This window comes from Monodelphis domestica, chromosome 1 (assembly GCF_027887165.1).
Source record: "Monodelphis domestica isolate mMonDom1 chromosome 1, mMonDom1.pri, whole genome shotgun sequence".
In the NCBI taxonomy this organism is placed as follows: domain Eukaryota; kingdom Metazoa; phylum Chordata; class Mammalia; order Didelphimorphia; family Didelphidae; genus Monodelphis; species Monodelphis domestica.
The window spans coordinates 178,131,864-178,151,338 of record NC_077227.1 but is presented as its reverse complement, the minus strand read 5'-3'; the positions used below and the strand labels follow the sequence as shown (position 1 = coordinate 178,151,338).

At 48.1% G+C, this 19,475-nt stretch overlaps 4 protein-coding genes across 13 annotated transcripts; 1 reads left to right on the top strand and 3 right to left on the bottom strand.

The window, feature by feature from the left end:
• The first annotated feature begins 860 nt into the window (after positions 1-860).
• EMC9 (ER membrane protein complex subunit 9) lies at positions 861-6,828 on the top strand. The gene is made up of 5 exons (XM_001380122.4): positions 861-1,426; positions 1,563-1,639; positions 2,042-2,111; positions 2,206-2,300; positions 2,508-6,828. The coding sequence occupies exons 1-5, from the start codon at positions 1,226-1,228 to the stop codon at positions 2,686-2,688; spliced, it is 624 nt and encodes a 207-aa protein (XP_001380159.2). The 5' UTR covers positions 861-1,225; the 3' UTR covers positions 2,689-6,828.
• Positions 2,734-6,163, bottom strand: PSME1 (proteasome activator subunit 1). Its single transcript, XM_001369496.4, has 11 exons — positions 6,033-6,163; positions 5,189-5,221; positions 4,960-5,022; positions 4,724-4,834; positions 4,581-4,623; positions 4,365-4,462; positions 3,790-3,858; positions 3,627-3,694; positions 3,424-3,478; positions 3,208-3,294; positions 2,734-2,976 (listed from the first exon to the last, which is right to left on the bottom strand). The coding sequence occupies exons 1-11, from the start codon at positions 6,069-6,071 to the stop codon at positions 2,896-2,898; spliced, it is 747 nt and encodes a 248-aa protein (XP_001369533.1). The 5' UTR covers positions 6,072-6,163; the 3' UTR covers positions 2,734-2,895.
• Positions 6,828-8,304, bottom strand: FITM1 (fat storage inducing transmembrane protein 1). Its single transcript, XM_001380119.3, has 2 exons — positions 7,915-8,304; positions 6,828-7,478 (listed from the first exon to the last, which is right to left on the bottom strand). The coding sequence occupies exons 1-2, from the start codon at positions 8,178-8,180 to the stop codon at positions 6,857-6,859; spliced, it is 888 nt and encodes a 295-aa protein (XP_001380156.1). The 5' UTR covers positions 8,181-8,304; the 3' UTR covers positions 6,828-6,856.
• A 1,432-nt stretch (positions 8,305-9,736) lies between these two features.
• DCAF11 (DDB1 and CUL4 associated factor 11) lies at positions 9,737-19,475 on the bottom strand. 10 transcript variants are annotated; one of them, XM_016428235.2, is made up of 16 exons: positions 19,096-19,136; positions 18,627-18,688; positions 18,248-18,554; positions 17,301-17,440; positions 16,926-17,053; positions 16,511-16,575; positions 15,928-16,028; positions 15,532-15,678; positions 14,788-14,842; positions 14,372-14,440; positions 13,738-13,795; positions 13,455-13,640; positions 12,762-12,915; positions 11,863-12,015; positions 10,758-10,864; positions 9,737-10,640 (listed from the first exon to the last, which is right to left on the bottom strand). In XM_016428235.2, the coding sequence occupies exons 3-16, from the start codon at positions 18,355-18,357 to the stop codon at positions 10,506-10,508; spliced, it is 1,608 nt and encodes a 535-aa protein (XP_016283721.1). In that variant the 5' UTR covers positions 18,358-18,554; positions 18,627-18,688; positions 19,096-19,136; the 3' UTR covers positions 9,737-10,505. The 10 variants fall into 10 exon arrangements, with proteins under 10 accessions (XP_016283721.1, XP_007479918.1, XP_056666078.1 ...); XM_007479856.2 differs by lacking the exon at positions 18,627-18,688 and having other exon boundaries at positions 19,070-19,475; XM_056810100.1 differs by lacking the exon at positions 18,627-18,688 and having other exon boundaries at positions 17,301-17,428; positions 19,070-19,475.

The window sequence follows — 19,475 nt, the reverse complement described above, 5'->3', positions numbered from 1 at the left end:
CTTTGGGTTCATCAAACATTAGTTTGCTGAGGTCATTTAGCCCTAGTCTATTCCATTGATCCACCCTTCTATTTCTTAACCAGTACCAGATTTTTTTTTAAACCTTTACCATTCTCTTAGTCAGCATTGTGTATTGATTTGTCCAGGGTCACACAGCTAGGAAAGGAAGTGTCTGAGATCAGATTTGAACCTAAGACCTACCGCCTAGGGGTCTGGCTCTCAATCCACTCAATCACTCAGCTTCCCCCTCCAGATTGTTTTGATGATCACTGCTTTATAGTACAGTTTAAGATCTGATACTGCTAGGTCACCATCTTTCACACTTTTTTTTTTTCATTAGTTCCCTGGATATTCTTGACCTTTGTTCTTCCAGATGAATTTTGTTATTATTTTTCTAATTCTATAAAAGTTTTTTGGGGGGAGTCGTTGGATAGGAATGGCACTAATATGCTTTTAAAGGGCAAGGAGATATGACAGGAGGAAGGGGCCTGCCTTCATAGAGTGCTTAAGCTGCACCAGATTTCCATCTCCAATCCTCTCACTGATTGGTGCTGGAGGGAAGGACCACGGTACATTGACAGTAAAGATCACTGAACTCGACCACAGGAAGGTTGAATCAGGAATCCATTCAGCAGGAACTTGTTATCTAGAGGCTCCAGCAAGTTAGCGGTCCAATGAAAAGGCGAAGACAAAGCTTTCCAATTAGAACTTGGACAAGGAAGATGAGATCTCTGATAGGACAAGTCAAAGTCCATTAGACCAATCAAATGTCAGGTGTTGGGCAGGACCCGAGAAGCAGTTCGGGGAGTCGGAGGAGCGGGAGGAGGCGGAGCTCCATCGGGGCTGGGCGCTCGCAGTAGTGGCCACGCCTTGGGGGCGGGAGAGGCGTGGCGTTCACTTCAGGAGATGTCATTGGGAACTGCTTAAGGGGTCGGGCGGGGCAGGGTGGGAAGAAGCCAGCGTGACAGCTCCGCTTGAGCGAGGGGGCCTGGCAGGGATCCGGGCCGGGACGAACTGGGCCAAGGCCCAAAAGGGAGGGCGGGAGGTGACGCGGTTGGGGTCCGGTGGGGTGAAGGGGTGGCTGAGGGAGAAGGGAGCCAGCGAAGCCCTGGCCGACTGCGTGCGTGCGGGGCAAGGGAGGAAGGGGAGGGGCAGGCAGGCAGGCGCAGGCCGGCCTGGCTCCGGGTCCCCAAGACCCCATTTCGCTCCCAGCCAGACCCCGCAGATGATGGGAGAAGTGGAGATCTCCGCCCGGGCCTACGTGAAGATGTGCCTCCACGCTGCCCGATACCCGCACGCAGCTGTCAACGGGCTGCTGCTGGCCCAGGCACCGCAGGCGGGGGGCTGCCTCTGCCTCAGTGACTGTGTGCCCCTCTTCCACAGTCATCTGGCCCTTTCTGTCATGCTGGAGGTCGCCCTTAACCAGGTACAACCCCCTCCCCCAGTCTTGGAAATGCCCACTCACTGTCTCCAGGCCTTGGCTTGGCAGGCCCTATCCCCTTTTGCAGCTGTTCATTGACAGTGCCATCAGCAAAAACCTAATGGGCCCTTTCTCATGGCAGGTAGATGTGTGGGGTGCCCAGGGCAGTTTGGTGGTAGCTGGGTACTACCATGCCAATGCCTCGATGAATGACCAGAGGTGAGTGAGGGAGATAGCAGTGGAAGAGGGGGCAGGGATTTGCTGTAAGGCAGGGGTTCTGAACTTTCTGGTGCCAGGGACCCCTCAGAAAAATGGTTTGTTGCCTCCATTCATAATTGAAGGAAATGCTAAATTTCAGTTAGAGGTTAGTGAAAATAAAGATGTATTTTTTTCCTTCTAAGTTCACAGGGGGGTGCATGGACCCCATGTTAAGAAGCTCTGCTCTAAGGTAAATGTTTGCTAGGGTTAAACCCAACCAGTAGTTTTTTCTTCTGATTGGAGTAGTCTCACCTCACCCCCACAGGGGATGAAGAACACCTATTAGCCTTAAATGAATGAATTCCTGCAAATATATTGTTTGTTCTGCTGCTTGGGATCCTCTAATGACTATGTTCTTCCTAGCCCTGGTCCCCTTGCTCTGAAAATTGCTGGACGAATTGCTGAATTTTTCCCTGGGGCAGTGCTCATCATGGTAAGGTTAAGGATTGAGGGGTAGGGAGTTGGGGAGAAAAGGAGGTAGAAAGGGAACCCTGGAACTCTTAACTATCCATACCTCAACCTCCCAGTTGGATAATCGGAAACTGGTACCCCAGACTCGAGTGCCACCTATCATTGTCTTGGAGCCTCGTGATCGACGCTGGGTCCCCAAAGACAAGAACCTGTGAGTACCTCTATTCCTTTGCCTCAGCACTTTTTACCACATTCTTTGCTTTTAAGTAACAGAGTAAATTAAGTTCAATATAGGCTCTTGAACCCAAGTTTCTATTCCTGTCTTTATTCCCTGAGTAAGTCCTAGACTTAAACTGTCTGCCTTTGGTGCCAGGGCTTCAGGTTGAACTGAATATTTCTTTTTTCGTGGGTATTTCAGGGTGATGTGGCGGGATTGGGAAGAGTCAAGGCAGCTCCTTCAGGCACTGCTCGAAGGCCGGGCCCACAGGCTGCTTGTTGACTTTGATGCCCATCTTGATGATATCCGTCGTGACTGGACAAACCAACAACTAAATACTGAAATTTCCCAATGGGTTGCTGCTGCGAATGGGACTGCCTGAGCGGGGGCCATTGTGGCTAGAACCTTAAATAAAAAGACGGGGGAGTGGTATGGCAAAATTTATTGGTGCCTAGAAGGCAAGTCATGGATAAGATGGGAAGTTCTAGATGGAAGCTGGACCGTAGCAAGACAAATAATCCTAATGGAAGGGTGGAATCTTATGCTATATGCTTCATATTGATGGAGAGGGGGAGGCAGGCTCTATTTTTCAGTAGATCATTCCCTTTGTATCTCCCCTGGGCTTCTTGATCTTTTCAAAATTCTTCAGGATGATGTCATATAACACAGCCTAGATGCCCAGTAGGAAGGGAGTTGGGGTTATTATAAGCCCTCAGCAGAGGCCCTTTAATGGTTTTCTAATCTAAAGTAGAAATTTATTTTAATTTCTTCACTTCCACCTATCCCAGGATATACCACAAGAATCATTTATCCTGAAACTAATATTTCTTGCCCCCATATTAACCTTCCTTACTTTTTCCCTGATCTTCCACCAAGCATATCCCAAGGTTTAGTTCCTTACATAAGTATTTCGGATCTCCATGACCATCAGTCTGGTCTCTCCATATTGTGCTTCATCCAGTTCATGAACCAGCTGTCGGTAGTCACCCTGTGGAGACTTCAGGATTAGTTCTCCACTCTGGCCTTGTCTAATGTCCATCCTACCCTTCCCAGTGTCAGTCCTGGGGGTTTCTTATTAATGCCACCCTGGCCACTCTGGACCTGCTTCCCCACTCACCACATGTGGCTGCTTGGCTGCTTTAGCCACTGCATCACCCCTTTCTGAGAAATACCTAGTAGGAGATGAGAAAAGTGAGGTGGGAAAATAATGTACCTTATGACAGTAAAACAAGGAAGACCTTAAAAAAAATGGCAGGACTTAGGATGGAAGTAAAGAGCAGTAAACATTAGGGCAGAGGCAAGATGCCCTAGATCACTTACTTTGAGATCTGGGTATGGAAGCCATCCAGCTTAGTTCGAAGTGTAGTCATCAGCTCAAATACCTTCTCCTAGGGAAAAGAAAGGCAGGAAAGCAATGACACAAAGTATGGTTCCGAAGCAGGATCAGAATTGGGTGTTTGGGATGGGGCCAGGATAAAGGCACCTGAACAGCTACTCCAAAGTTGTTTCCATCTTCAATTCGGGGGACCTGAAGCTGCAGCCACATGGAGACCTGAGAAAAACAATAAGCAGAGACAACTGAATTCTGTTCCCTGATTCCATTCCCTTTTCTAAATTTCCAGCCTCCCTTATCACCCCACCCCTATCATCTAAGCTTCAACTATATTTCCTTAATTCCACTTGCTCCAATCCTATCTTCCTTTTTTTCCTCCCCCACCCCCAAACCCTTACCCTTACTGTGTATTGGTTCCAAGGCAGAAGAGAGGTAAGGGCTAAGCAATGAGAGTTATGTGACTTGCCCCAGTCACACAGCTAGGAAGTGTCTGAGGCCAGATTTGAACCCAGGATCTCCCATTTCTGGGCCTGGCTTTCAATCCACTGACCCACCTAGCTGCCCCACTATCTTCTTTTTTCTACTCTGATAAAGCACTGTGTTCTGATTGACAGGTACCTTCCCAACTGGTAAGGCAAAGGGCAGCTGTTGTGGATAAGCTGATTCTCTATTGGACAGCCCTGTTCCAAGTCCTGCTAGAGAACTAGGTGAGGGGTGGGACTCACCAGGTTGAGCTGTTCCTTGACATCTTTGATTTCAGGCTTCAATCGTGCCAGAAGGGCCACAATCTTCTCATTGCAGCTTACAGGCCCACAAGGAGGACCTATGGAATATACCATAAACCTAAAACTTGAGTGGATGGAGGCTGTTGGCTCTGGAGAATATCTCACAAGGATAATGCATTAACTAGAGAACCAGGACTCAAACCCCATCCTTATTACCTTTATCTTCATCTTCCTCTTTTTTCTTTCCATCCTTATCCTTCTGCAGAAGGAGAGGAGCCACATGAAATCAAGCTTAAGGTTTGTTCACCATCCTGACATTCAAATATTTCCAACCTCCCTCTTTGTCCTTTCCCCCTTACCTCCTCTTGCTTCCGACGCTCTTCCTTCTCTTTTTCTTTAGCTGGATCAGGGACAGGGATATCCAGGGGGGCCTTTAAGAGACTGAAATCAGCCTCATTCAGAGATGGGTCCTAGAGCACCACAGGGAGAAAAGGTAGTAGTAAATGCCTTCCCCTTCAAAATTCCTCACCCTCCCATCTTTGAGCCAGTGTTCCTTTCCTTGACCTTTACTCTGCCTCCTCCCCAGCCCTAGTACCTTCAAGAAGTCATCCAGCTCTGAAATCTTCTTGGGGAAATAGCTTCCGAGCAGGATCTCTGCCTGAAAATGGGGCATGGGGTGGGGGTCAGATGTTTATTGATTCATTGGACGGCAGATCAGGGCAAACATTCAGCAGAAGAAAAGGAAGCCACGTTTGTATGATTGAAGGTGGGGTAAGGATGTGTTGGAACTAGGGAGAAGGCAGTTTTTCGTAGTGAGGTCTTACCTGAGAGCATAACTCCTTTCGGAACAAATCGACCTGTAGGGACAGAATCCAGTTGTTATTTAAGACGAACAGGCAGAGATCTCAAGGGAAGACTCCCATCTCCTTAAGACAGTGGACTTGCGTGCCAATGAGGCCATCCAAAGGTATGGAACAGTTCCCAGTGGGGCTGAGTTCAAGTGAAATATGGAAACATCCCAGGAGGCCCAGAAGCGGGGGAGGTATAGAACAGGCGTTTCATGGGACTGGGTTCAGGGGCGATGTGGGCACTGGTCCCAGTAGGGCTCTGGCTGTGGGAGGTGTGGAACAGTTTTCAGTCGTGTTGGTGAAATGTGGGAACAGACCCCAGTGGGGCAGGATTCTGAGATCAGGAGAGAGAGGAGTGTGCAGGCTTCCCCTTCTTGTCACCTATACGAGTCAGGGGCTCTGACCCATCACCGGTCTGGCTTCCTCTCTCTGCTTCGCCTCACCCCATCAGACTGAAGCCATGTCACTGCTCCTTTCCCCATGGCTGAGGTCCAACCCTGAAACACCTGCTTAGTGTTCCATTTATAGGTCCCATCTCCCCTCCACATTCATTGGGGTGGGGGTGGGGGGCTCTAGACCCTATGAGGCTGCTGCTCCTCACTCCATGCGGAAGCTTTGCGGGCAACAGTCCTCTGGGCTCTCCAGGCAAATGCTTGAGTCTCAAGCCCTCTCCACCCCTCTGCTGGAGAGATCCAGGAGAGGATGGGGGAGGGGAGTGGGCGAGAAGCAAAGGGGGGCTGATGGGATAAAGCTGGAGACCACCGCTCCCTTCCACCCAGTTCCCCAGGTTTCCCCCCTCCCTCCCCTCTGTCCCGCTCACCTTGGCTTGGGCTTCGGGTTTGACACTGAGGGTGGCCATAACAGGGGGGGCTAAGGGGCCAAACCGAGCAGCGAGGCAGGAGCAAGGGGGAAGGGAAAGTGAAAGCGGTTCTGCCTGTAGGGACTTCCCGGGGAGGGGAGGGACCGAGCCGGAGGCGGGGTCAGGGGGTGGTTGGGAGAGGGTTGGGACACGAAGGGCCGGTGCCGGAGCACCGTTCCAGGAGCCGGACCGAAAGCGCTCTTCGCGGCTGGCTCCGCGGGCTTCTTTCGCCGGTTCCAGCCCCTCGGAATCTGCTCAGTCTTTGTCTCCAGGGGCCTTTTGACCCAAGGGCATGAACCCCATCTCCTTCCAACTCCCCAAGCCACCCTCCACCTTCCTTCCCTTCTCCGCCCGGGGCTTCCTCTTCGCGGTGTCTAGCCCGAGTGACGGCAGACAGACACGAAGGCTCACCCAAACGTTTCCTAAAGTGCAGTCGACGGTGCAGGAAGGACGCGCGCGCCTGTGTGTATGTGTGTGTGTGCTTGCGCGCGCGTGTGAGACGTACTCTTGGTAGAATTGTTCATGGAGGGTGTTGGGTGTAGAGGAGACCTGAGGAAGAACTGTGAGTAGGGGTGAGAGGAAGGGATGGGAGGCTGGGGCATCCTCCTTTTATTTGGAGGTGCCTGTTTAGGAAGTAGGGCAACCCCCCCAGACCACCCTGGAATGTAGGAAGCGCCATTCGAGGGTCCCTCCCATCCTGCTATTCGGCTGAGGCTCCCCCAACTATACACCTCAAATAAAGAGAAGAGTCAGCACTGTCCGGCCTTGATTTGCCTTTATTCCCTTCAATCGCGCTTAAGTCTGGATTGGGAGCGTCGGGGATGGGTAAAGAGCCCGTGGCCAGGGCTCCCCGGCGACCAGGGCTGGTGGTACCAGCTACCGTAGGTAAGGTACCAGGCAAAGGTGCCCACAGCAGCACCTACCACCTTGTGGGTATATTGGTGGAAGTAGATGACGGTGCAGAGCAGCAGGAAGTTCCAGAGGCCCAGCAGCAGGACATTGAGAAGGAAGACCAGTCGAAGAGGGGCCCCAGCAGGTAGACCGTGGGCCAGGTATCGGGCAAAGACGGCGGTTTCCTCAGCCATGAGCAAGCAGCAGAAGGTGAGCAGGAAGGTATGAGAGGAGACCGTGTAGCCCCTCCACTGGTGGCCAGCTGCCAAGCAGCTGCGACGGTCAGGCAGCTCATGGAGCAGCAGCCCCTGGGGCAGAGGCTCAAAACAGGAGCCCGTCAGGTCCTCAATGAGCAGAAAAGCACGGCCAGCCCCCCGCCATACTGCTGCCCCCACCACCAGCCGGCTTAAGTGCCGAGCTGTCACTGCCACTCGCCGTGTGGCTAGGAACACTACCAGTAGCACAAAGCCACCCAGGAAGGTGCAGGTCCAGCCCCAGGCAGAGTTCACAAACTTGCTGTGGGGACAGAAAAAGTAGGGGGGTTGTTGTAAGGAATCACTCTTTTCTGGATCCCAGGTTCTTCTGGGCTTCTCAACTTCATTATCTCCCCAGTCCCATTGCTATTCCCCATGGACCTTGGCCAGCTTCCTCTACCTTCTGACCCCATTGCCTCTCTGCCCTCATTCGTATTGCCCTGGGCCAGATCACTGACTTTCCCTCTTTCCCATGTTCTCCGTCCTTCCCTAATCCCCAGAAAGACTTCTGAGTCTCCCGTCCTGCTTTCTATCGCCTTCCCCTGTGCCCCATAACTCCCCCCCACTTGACCTTCTCCTCCACCTCTTGGCCTATTTTTAGTGCTCAGACTGGCAGTAGGACAAGAGCCCCAAAGAGGAGGGAGCTTAGAACGGAGTGGATAGAACTAGCATTAAAGGGTCTGCCCAGAGAGACTTACATGTTGAAGAAGTTGCCGTGACTGGCGAAAATGGTGCGGGGGTTGACGTGGAATTGCAGCAGGGGTCCGAAGATGACAACCGCAGCTAGCCAGGCGTGGTAAAGGCGCTGGAGGCAGGGGCTCCCCAGCAGCCGGGCAGCCTGCTCGCTTCCGAAGTACAGCAGAGCGGATGCCAGCCAGAGCAGTACCCTCCACAAGCAGCCCAGCACCACGCGCAGCCGGGCCCCCAGGCCTGTCCCTGCCCCCACCCCTAACCCCCGCTCCATGTTCCCTCCCCTCTGACTGCTGGTTCTGCTGGGCAGCTGAGGAGGGGCTCCTAGGGCCCCCTGGCCGAGGACAGACAGTGACAGGTGCTGGCGATACGGGGCAGAGCTAGACTGGCAGCTGGTGAGGGAGAGGGGCGGGGGGCAGTGAGGGGCTGGGGCCGAGTGCGTCAGCAAGAGCAGGCTGTATGTCCTTCCACAACATGGATGTCCTTGTGTCCTCACAGTTCTCCCCACCGCATCTCGTCCCAATTTACATTTACGGGCCAGTGCCTCCACCCAACACGCCACTCCACCATACACTTTTAATAGGAAGGGAAGGGGTCCGATGGTCAGGGGAAACAATCTGACTTTTTATGAGAAGTTTAAAAGAATATATCTACAGTCACCTTCCACAAGTAACTTCTGCTAGTTTGGATTTCCTAAAGCAGGTGGAGTAAGGCAAATACTCCTGCCCATATACCTTGGACATGGGCCTGGGAGGGAGACTTTGGGGTCTACCTTGATGCAAGGAACGTCTGGGCTGAAGTCCTTGGAAGTTGGGATGGGAGGAGCAGAGAGCTGTCTTGGGAAACCACTTCAAACTTCAAATTTGTATCTTGTACTAATAATTGGGCAACCAAGTGGCACAGTGGATAGAGCACTGGACTTACAAGGAGGAAGACATCTTCCTGAGTTCAAATGTGGCTCCAGACACTAACTGTGTGACTCTGGGCAAGTCATTTAACCCTATTTGCTTCAGTTCATCTGTAAAATGAACTAAGAAGGAAATGGCAAAATGTTCTAGTATAATCTTTGCCATGAAAACCTCAATGGGGTCATGGAATCGAACATGACAACCGCAATACTACTACTTGGGATGGAACAGACCACTAAAATTAGAGTGGAGTCCTTGGACAAGCTCCATCTTATCTCACTGGACTGGCCTGAGGGGGGCTTGCTTATTGTATACATTATTTTCTTTTCACTGTCTCTTTATAAACATTTGGTCTAGCTTTGAGCTAGATCAGGAGACAACAAGGTATAAGAGAAGACCATCGTTCTGCCTTCAGCTTTGCCATTAACAAATTGCATGACCTTTGGTAAGTAAACTCACCTATTGGACACGAAAGGCTTTCACAATCGGTGGTTTTGGATTAGCAGGTCTAGCTCTAATGTCCCTCCTCTCAGGTTTTCTAAACCTAACCAAGATGCTTTGCAGACTATCTGTAAAAGTGGTCGCCATACTGACCTACTTATTCCCTAGAAAAGAGACCTGATACTAATGTATACCTGGGACCTAAATGTTTTTACACAAGGGTCTAGATTTACTTCTCTTGCTGGGGAGAAAGTTTTGGATTCTTGGGTGGATAGCAACTTCATTCCACGCCAATTCCCTATTTTTAGTGGGGAATTATTTGTCTCCTGGGGATAAGAGAAAGGAGAAAGTAGATGCTATTTTCAACCCAAAGGAGCATGTCCTAGCTGTTAAGTCCCTGCACAATGTGTTATGCATTTCAGCTTGTCATGAAGTTGGAGAGTTTGTGCAAAGTCTTAAGAGTACAAAAAACCAGACTAAGTCAAATTTCTGAGGAATATTTATTGAGGGGGCTAAAGCAAGTAAAAGCAGATAGGACCTCTACCTCAACCTGCTTAGTCCCCCTATTCTTCTGTCCTGAGGGGACACAAGCTGAAGAGTCAGTTCCACAAGGATTAAGATAGGGGCTTCCTACACTGTAGCACCTCCTACTCCAAAGACACAACGAGGGAGAGCAGATTCCTAGCCCATGGGAAAAGCTTCACTCCCCTTTCCCCCCCAAGAAGGAATGACATTCTGGTCATCATGAAAAAAGGAGAGCAGTGGTAGGGAGAGTGACCTTTTGAATGGCCAGTCTGGCCTTCAACTTGAAGGTTCATGCTACTGGGCCAGGCAAGGGTAATCAGACTCCAACTGGTCAGTCCTTTTAGACCTAGCCCAGGAACACTAGTCTACTGACCAACCCTCAGAGTCCAAACATGATTATAAAAAATCAGCGTTCCCTGGCTGGCTAGGACCATACCTAAATAACTAGTTGTGGGTGACCTCTCTTTATTTTTGAGTTGTCTGGCCTGCCTGCCCTAGGGGTGGGGATAGAGGCTGGGCCACAGCACTGGATTAAGAGCCTAACCCAGCCTCAGAGGGCAGGATACCCCCACCCAGAGTACAGTTAGGGTAGAAAAGCTAGGGTTTCTGCTCCTCACCCTCTAACCCTATGAGCTCCTCCATACATCTCCCTGAGGAGAGAGAGAGGATAGAGTAGGTGATTCCTCTTGGGGTTGCACAGATCAGTCCATATTGACAGGAAAGAATTACTGGGGAGAGGAATAGGCTGCAAAGGAGTTGTATGGTAGGCAGGTGGCAGTGCGACAATCCTCAGAATCCAGTGGGTCACTCCTGAAGTACTCAAGTGGACGGTACTGCCACAGGCGCAGGTTTCCATCCCACTATGGGGGCCAAAGAGGACAGCATTAGAGGAGGTCTCTTCTGAACTGTAAGCCTAAATCCATGGATCACTCCAACCCTCCAGTTCCCATTTCCTTCCATGACCCTGCCAATCTCACCGAGCTGCTGACAATCTTCTGCTCAAATGGATGCCAACTGACGTCCCGTACGCAGGCCTTGTGGCTGGTCAGCTTCTTCACAATTTGGCCACTGAGGAGGTCATATACTATACAGGAAAGGAAAGAATAGAGAAAGGTCTCTGTCCATCCATATCTTACTCTATGGCAGAGGTCCTCAAGTTTAGTGTTGTGGCTCCTTTGGCAGTCTGAAGAAGTCTTTGGACCCCATCTCAGAATAACTTTTTAAATGCATAAAAAAAAAACACAACACTACCCAGAATTACAAGAGATATTGATTCTACTGAAAAGGTTATTTAAGAAAACCAAATTCCTGGGTTAAGAACTCCTGCTTTATGGGAACCTTTCATCAGCTTAGCCTCTTGTTAGCAACTTGTTCCAGACTTATTTTCCCAATGAAGCAAAACCTCTCATAGTATACAAGGGTTCTTTTAAAGTCTCTTTTTCATTATAACCTTGACTATGTCCTACTCTGAAAGGATGTTCTAATGATAGGATGGGGAATTTTAGACCTTAGCTCAGTTTCACTTGGTCTGCAGTCCAGAAAATTTAATATGCTTTTAAGAGCAGTATCTTAGAATGCTATAAGCCAGAGATGTTCATGGATACCACTGCATCTCCCTTTGTGTGTCTGTGTGTTCCACCCTCCTGTTCCCCTCAGGTTTTTCTATGAATGTATATGTTTTGCTTTCAGTATTTATCTTTTGTTTTTCTGTATCTGTATCTGTGTATTATGTAGGGATCTCTTTGTCTCACTCTGACTCACTCTACTCATTTGTATCTTTTCTTTCCATAAACCAGGGAAAAGTACAAATTTCATTTCCTTCTTTCCCTCCATCTTCTATCTATATGCTTTAGCCAAAATATGGAACCGAAGAACATTTTTCATTATTTCTTGTCTTATAGGATCTGTTTTTAATGACAAAATTAACTCAGAATATTTTATAGGTTTCTATTAACCTCCCCAACCCCTACAACAGATTACTTCTTATGTACTTCAAATTTTTCTTTCTCTTGTGACTTGGCCTTCAGTGGAGAAATGGTCTCCCATCTTATGGTGACCCTTTGTTTCTCCAGCGATACTTACTGACCACCTTGCCAGTAGAGCAGCCACTGTAGATATATCGTTGGCCAGTGCTGTGGGCAGGGGAGAATCGGCAGCGGATAAGGGTGTGGAGTACACCATGACCTCGGTATGTCATAACGGAGCTATCCCCAGGGAGCTTCAGTTTCTGCCAGGCTATATGGAGACAAGGGGGAGGGGGAAAAATGGCACACACTCTATTAGTGGGCTCTTCTAGGATGCAGCCAAGCTCCTGCATGACTTAGAAAGTTCCTGGTAGAAGATATAGAATAATGGAGTCACCAAACTGGGTACTATCTTTGACCTAATGATATCACCACTAGGGAAAGCTATTAAAGACAGAAGAAAAGGACATGTATATGTAAAAGTACTTCTAGCAGCACTATAATAACAGAGCACTGGGAGCAAAATGAGTGAACTGGAAACATCTGAAAAAAATGTGGTATATAAAACAATGGAAAATTATTGTGCTGTAAAAAATTATGAATATGAGAAATTCAGAGAAAATTGGGGAAACTTGTATGGCCTGATGAAAAGTATAGCTAGAAAAACAATTTAAACCCTGAGGTAAACAATGCAAAGGAAAACATCAAGTCACATTTTTTCCCTTTTTGACAAAAAAAAGATCAGAACTCTGATTAAATAGGGTCACCAATTTTGACTTCAAGAGAACTAATGATGAAATATGCATACTTCTTGGCAGAGATGTGGTAACTAGGGGTAAGGAATGAGGCATATATTGCCAAATATAGACAATGCATTGGTCTGATTTGCTTAATTGTGCTTTTCTGTTAAAAGGGTTTGGCTTTGGGGAACAAAAATAATGAGTGTCTTGGGAAGTGATAGCAACGTAAAAAAGCATCAATAAAATCTTAAAAAAAAAAGGAAGGATCAACTCTGACCTTTCTTAGGCACCTGTTGCCAGCGATAGTCCCAGTATTCTTGAATGGCTGCATGTCGTGAGGCCTCCATGCCTTCCCGGCCTGAGAAGCGCCGGATATCCCAGAGCTTTATAGTCTGGTCTTTGGAGTTGGTGATGAGGTACCGGGCATCACCCTGTGAACGAACCCAGGGCCACAAATTAAAATGCAACATTCAAGGTAGCAGAACACAAAATTATATCAGGTCTTTCTTAAGAATAATGCCAATTGTCAATCTCAGTCTTGGGCCCTGCCTTATTTTTCTGGTTGACTGGCAAGAGCTAGAACTATGAGACTCTGTAATCTGTAATCTGTGATTATCTGTAATAATGTAAATATACTGAGTCAATTTCACTTCCTGGTGTTTGCCTCAGACTCTTCCTCATGGCCAGGTGTTTCTACTTTCTCAGGCATTGGCTAAATCAAACCACCAATTGTGGCTTAGGACCAGAACTAGTACAGGAAAGAAACCCTGATCCTTGAGGACTTGTGGGTAGAGGTGGGTTTTATACCCTGTGGTTTTTACTCCTTTCCCTTATGACTGGTTGGAATTCTTTTTTTGTGAAGACCTTGGCTAGTCTGAAAGACAAATTCCTATGCCAGTCCTGCTTTCGGGCCCTCTTAGAAGCCATGGTCTTAGCATCTCAGCTGTGTAGTCCACCCTCTCCTATTCACCTTGCTGTCAATGAAAGTGATGCCATCTCGGTGCCCAGCCAGTGCACCCACAGGCTTGGGATCATCTTCACGCATGGTGCGACGGTCCCAAACTTTACAAATGGCATCATCCCCTCCAGAGAACAGGATGTGGGAACTTGAGTCAGCAAAAGCCACCGCATTCACATCATTGTCATGAGATTCCATCTAGAGCAAGAAGACAGATTACCCTAAGTTTTCCTCTTTCTAGCATTCCTGCCAACAGGAGATAGAAAGCATGATGTTTAGGTCTCAGAAACAGTACCTGCAATACACGGCGGTTCTGTTCTCTATCAAAGATATAGAGGCATCCATTATTGGCACTGAAAGAAAAGAGATTTTGGGTTGGGTTAGCAACTGACCAATATTCTGAAAGTGGTTTCTTTGAAGGTTCTGAGAACTTAAGATTTTATTTTATTTTTTTAAACCCTTACCTTCCGTCTTGGAGTCAATACTGTATATTGGCTCCAAGACAGAAGAGTGGTAAGGGCTAGGCAGTGGGGGTCTAGTGACTTGCCCAGGGTCACACAGCCGGGAAGTGTCTGCGGTCAGATTTGAACCTAGGACCTTCCATCTCTAGGCTTGACTCTCAATCCACTGGACTACTCAGCTGCCCCCAGAACTCAAGATTTTATGTTTAAACTCAAGTCCCTAATCACATAGAGTCTCCCTCCAATACAATAGAGAAAAATTGGTTTGAGGATGAGAAAAAATTTAAGGCCTCAAATCCTTTGTTGGGAGTGGACTACAAAGCAGGTGTGGGAAACACCTATGTGAAAGTAAGCCTAGTTAAAGACCTATGAACAACTGGGTTGGGGATTTGCAATACAGATCTCAAAACCATGTCCAACTTCTAAGATTAGAACTGCTTAATTGTGGAGAGATATCTAAATACTCACCCTCCTAGCACCTCTCGTCCATCTGAGGAGACTGCAATGGAGAAGACAATAAAACTATGTTGATCTGGCCTAAAAGAGAGTAACAAATTTGTTAGACAGGAAGACTTCTCTTTAAGTCTATATAATCCACTTCAGATCCAAAGAAAGCCATGCACCCCATTTCTGGAGAAAAACAGAGGGTTCTGCTTATATGTGTCAGAGTAAGAGCTGTCTCAGAGAGCTAGGCTGCATCCATATACTGCATTCTATTCTACCTAATGAGAAATTATCTGTAGCTCCCACCCAGGGCATCTCCTACTCAGAGGAACAGATTTTTTTTTTTCCTGCACCTTCCCCTATCAATGTGTATCTCAGTTTCAGAGAAATTCATTGCAGTTAAGTTTCTGATGGTTCTAGCTGAAGAGGGAAGCCAGTACCTCAAATCCAGGGCAGTGTGTGTGTCTCCCTCCCCGTAGATGTTGCAGATATGAACTAAGAAGCAAGAGAGACAAGAGTCACTCAAGAGTTTGGGGATGGGCCCCTGTGTAGTTTCAGAGGGCAGAATCAGACTCAAGAGATAGAAGTTGAATCAGACATAAGAGTTATGTTTTAGAAGCAGATTTGAGTTCAATATAAGGAAAAGATTTTCTAATAAATAGTGGCTATCCAAAAATGAAAGGGAAAGCCTTATAAAAATAATGAGTTTCCCCTCACTGGAAGTCTATAAGCAAATGCATCTATTAGAGATATTATAAAGAGGGTTTCTTCATAGAATAGAGAAGGCCTATATGACACAAAATCTTCATTGTTTTTCTTAAAATCAATACTGAGTATTGGTTCCAAGGCAGAGGAGCAGTAAGGGGTGGATAATTGGGATTAAGTAATCTGCTAGGCAGCATTTGAGGCCAAATTTGAACCCAGGACTCTCATCTCTAAGCCTGGCTCTCAATACACTAAGCCACCTAGTTGTCCCTTCTCTACTTTATAAATGAAGTTAGAACAACAAAGGAAAGAGAAGGAATACAAGGCAAATTCCATGCAAAAGTTAGGGGTGTCAGATCATCTGAGAGTATGGGCCTCCTATAATGTAGCATAAGAATCTTGCCCAGAGAAAAGAGATTGAAAGATGTAGGATACAGGGACCAAAATGGAGAAATGATAGGGGTGGTAGGTATACTCACTATAATCAGACCAGCTGGAATAGAGGAAGTGGTTCCCATCAGGAGTAAAGGCTACATCTAGAACACTCCAACCTACATCCCGGGCCTTGATGCTCTTGAACTTATGGAAGCAGCCATAGCGGCAGTCATATAGCCGAATTGTCTGGTCTGGGGATTGGGAATAGACAAGTTTCAGGAAAATTTCTCCCTTCACCCTTGGCCACCTAGTACAGTTATGGGATTTTCCTTTTGTTGCAGGGCAATCAGAATTACATCCTGTTGGTATCTCCCAACATTAGTATCAGAAGGCAGCTAGAACAGAGGCTTCCCTAATCTATGGGCTGATTGAAATTATTCTCTATTCTGAGGATGGGTTCACAGTTGCCTATTTAAGCAATAGTGTCTGGGTCCAGGTACCTTGGCAAGCAGATAAGAAGATCTGACCATCTTTGCTGTAGATGCCACAGAAAGCCTTATGGAAATAGGAGTCAGTGAAGCCCAAGTAGTTGGGCAAGAAGCTTAGAAAAAGGAGAAAAATTGTAGTAAGGAGATATCAAAACTAAGGAGGTATCAATGTCAACAGCACCCCAAGCAGACCAGTATATAAGGGCCCCTCCTCTTGGCTTGTAATTTTTTTTTTATCCATACCATGAAGGTTTTTCCCCCCCTAAACCCTTAACTTCTGCCTTAGAATCAATGCTATGTATTGATTCTAAGGCAGAAGAGTAAGGGCTAGGCAATGGGGGTTAAGTGATTTGTCCAGGATCACACAGCTAGGAAGTGTCAAAGGCCATATTTGAACCCAGGACCTTCTGTCTCTAGGCCTGGCTCTCTATCCACTGAGCTACCCATCTGCCAAGGCTTTTAACAAGTTTTACATTCTTCACCCAACAGCAGTAACTCTTATTTCCTCCAACAGCAGCAATTCTCATCCCTCTGGATCTTTCTCAAATATGATTCCACCAAATTCAAACTGATAGTACTCCAGCCCTTAACTTACTGAGACATTACTCGAGACCGCTCCCCAGGAGAAAAACTGCCATGATGGCAGAGCCCCCGTTCTCTCTGTAGAGAAAAGACAAGAGAGTAAGACCATCACACACAGGGAACTTTTACTGCCAGCTTTAAACGCTTTTTTTTTTTGCATTCTCCTCATACAAAGTTTGGTTGGCAAACTTCTGACTACACAAATAGCTAATACTTACATAAGGTTTTCATTACTTGATCAAGTTTCACAATTTTGGAGGCAGATACTCACATTTTCCAGATGGGGAAACTGAAGATTACAGAGGTTAAGTGATTTGCCCAGGGTCAAATACTTGCTAACCAAAGATGTTGGAGACAAGATTTAAACCCAGGTCTCCTTGACTCCAAATCCAGCTCTCTATCCATGAAGGGCAGGTAAGGAAGCTTACCTGGTGCAGCATTCGAGGAAAGCTGTACTCTTGTGTTAGCTTATTTGATCCCAGCTGTCCTGTGGCCAGTTCTACTTGGGTCTTGATCTCATTGCATTCTAGCTCTCGGGTGTCGGGATTTGAGTCCACTATAAGAAGACCAAGCCTTGCCTCAGTCTTTTAAGTCACAGAAGACAGAAGAGGATAAATTGTCGAGAAGGGGACAAGGATAGCAGGGCCCAACCAAGAAGGGAGGGAATGAGGTTCAAAAGATTTTCTTCATCCCCATAACTGATCTTCCTCCCCTCTTCTTTTGACTCCAATCTTTTGTACCTAAATTTTGTTTTGCAGGCTGCTGTTCTACAATTCTAGGAGCTAAGTACCCTTTCTTCTTACCAGGTGGATTGTATCTGTCACCGAGACGACCCTCCCAAGTGCTGTCATTGTCATCATCTGAGTCAGAGAGCGTATGGATGAGCTGTAGGCTGGTGGCACCAACTTCCTGTACCAGTCTCACCTGGCCCCTGTGGAGAGACCTCATGGCAGGGGATGATCCCTCAATACGAACCAACTCAAACTCAGAATCTCACATTCCCATCTCTATTTTTAGGGACCCCGAGATAACTAGCTTTGGGGGCACTATCAGGTTGTAGAAGTCTATTCTTGGAAGCTGGGCTAGGAGTAAAATCTTAGGGAACTGTATTTGAGATTTCTGGAAATATTAAGCTTAGATTTTAGAGCCCAAAGCTATGGATTTTTTTAGATTTACCAGAAGAATTCTACACTGTACAAAGAATTCTGAAGGGATCTTCCAGATCTCATCTTCCTAAATTCTATAATCTCAGGCCATCTTTAGGCAAAAGTCTTTTCCACCAAGATCTAAAACTAGGCACAGTCCTGCTCCACTGTTTCTTTCCTAGGGGTCACTTGCTTTACCAATTCTTCCCTTTAGTGTTGGAGCCAGGTCAATTTAAGTTTGTTTCTTTTTTACGTCCATATAGGGTCCTTATCACATACTTAGGTCCACTACATCGTTCACCCATCTTCTCTCCCCCTTATCTCTTTGTTTACTTACTTGGGAACTCAGGGACATTTATGCAACCAATGTGAATGCTACTAAAAGAATAGCTCTCTCACCTACTAGAGCAGGGCATGGCCAGGGGTAAGCCCATCTGACCCCAAGTACAACACTGCTAGTCTCAATAGGAAGAGACTGGAGATCAACAAACTTGGGGACCATCAAGCAAGGACAATTTTCTCTCCTCTCTCTGAGGCCAGGTGCTGAGGTGCTGCTCCCCGTTCTGAGGTGGGGGGGGGGGGTAATACATTAGAGAGTGAGTTACCTGGGGAGGAAATAGGCCAGATCCACATCGTCATCTTCTTCCCTGTACCAAGGCTCATATCTCCCATACGGGGAGGCCTCTGAGGCACTGCTGTTGCCTGGAGAGTCCATCTTCTGGTCACAGCATCCTCCACACGAGTGCTGGGGCCTGTCCTCTTCCTGGGTCTGGTGGGGTGCTACCTCGGAGACTCCTGGATGGGGTGTATATGTGGAGAAGAGAGGCAACTGCTCCTCTTCAGGGTTAGGGGTCCCTTCTCCTTGGTCAGTGACAGCTCTCAGGACTCCAGGAACCGGGATGGACCTGCAGCCTGGAAAGGCCAAAAAAGCCGGGGGGAGGGTCGACGATCACTCCCGTACCACCAAGTGACACCCTCACCTACCAATCACAGCCCTTGGTGGGGAGATTCCTGTAGGTTCACCTCCGAGCTCACCTAGCAAAGCCCTAGGGGGAGGGGAAGAGAGAAGGGGGAGATCCCCAGGAGACCACCAATCAGAACTCTCCTGGAGGAAGAATTTTATCCACCAATCAGAGAGCTCTCTTGCTACAGCCGGCAGAGGTGAAAGCCAATGAAGTTAGAATCCGGCTTAACAGCCCTCCCCCACCCTAACTCCCCCCCCCCCCACTCACGGCCACGTGGTATGTCCGGGGTGTGTACGCGGAGTTGGGGGGGGCAATCAGGGTTCCTCCCGCCCAAGAGAGCGGTTAATGTCTAGCCCGCAACCCCCCACCCCAACAAGGGTAGCACAAAAACCCCAGCGGCGTAGAGGGCGGCGCGCGAGGCCTAGTGATATATATCCACGGCGTTTCCCCCAACGGCTCTACCAGCTTCGCGCGGCTCCGTCACGAACCTCTCCAATTCCCGGGCTCGCCTCCCGCTTGCGTCACGCGATCGGCCATATCTGTCCCCGCCCACCTTTAGTCCGATCACTGGATGGCGGGTCTGAGTGATTGACAAGTGGGCGGGACTAAGTGGGTTTGTTATGGAGGGGAGGAGGCGGGGAAAGCAGTTGTTGGAGGAGGAGCGCGTGTGCGTGTGTGTTCGAAGGTCTGGTGGAAGGACGGGGGCGGAGAGGGGGAAACCGAAGGGCACTGAAGGGGAGCGGAGCGAAATGTTGTTGAGGCTTGTTTCCGAGGGTAGGAATAGGTGGGGAACCCAGAGGGTGGGCGCGGCCGCGGATTCTTCCGGGGTTGTGCTTTTTGGGGAAGAAAGGGAGAGGCAGGATATGCT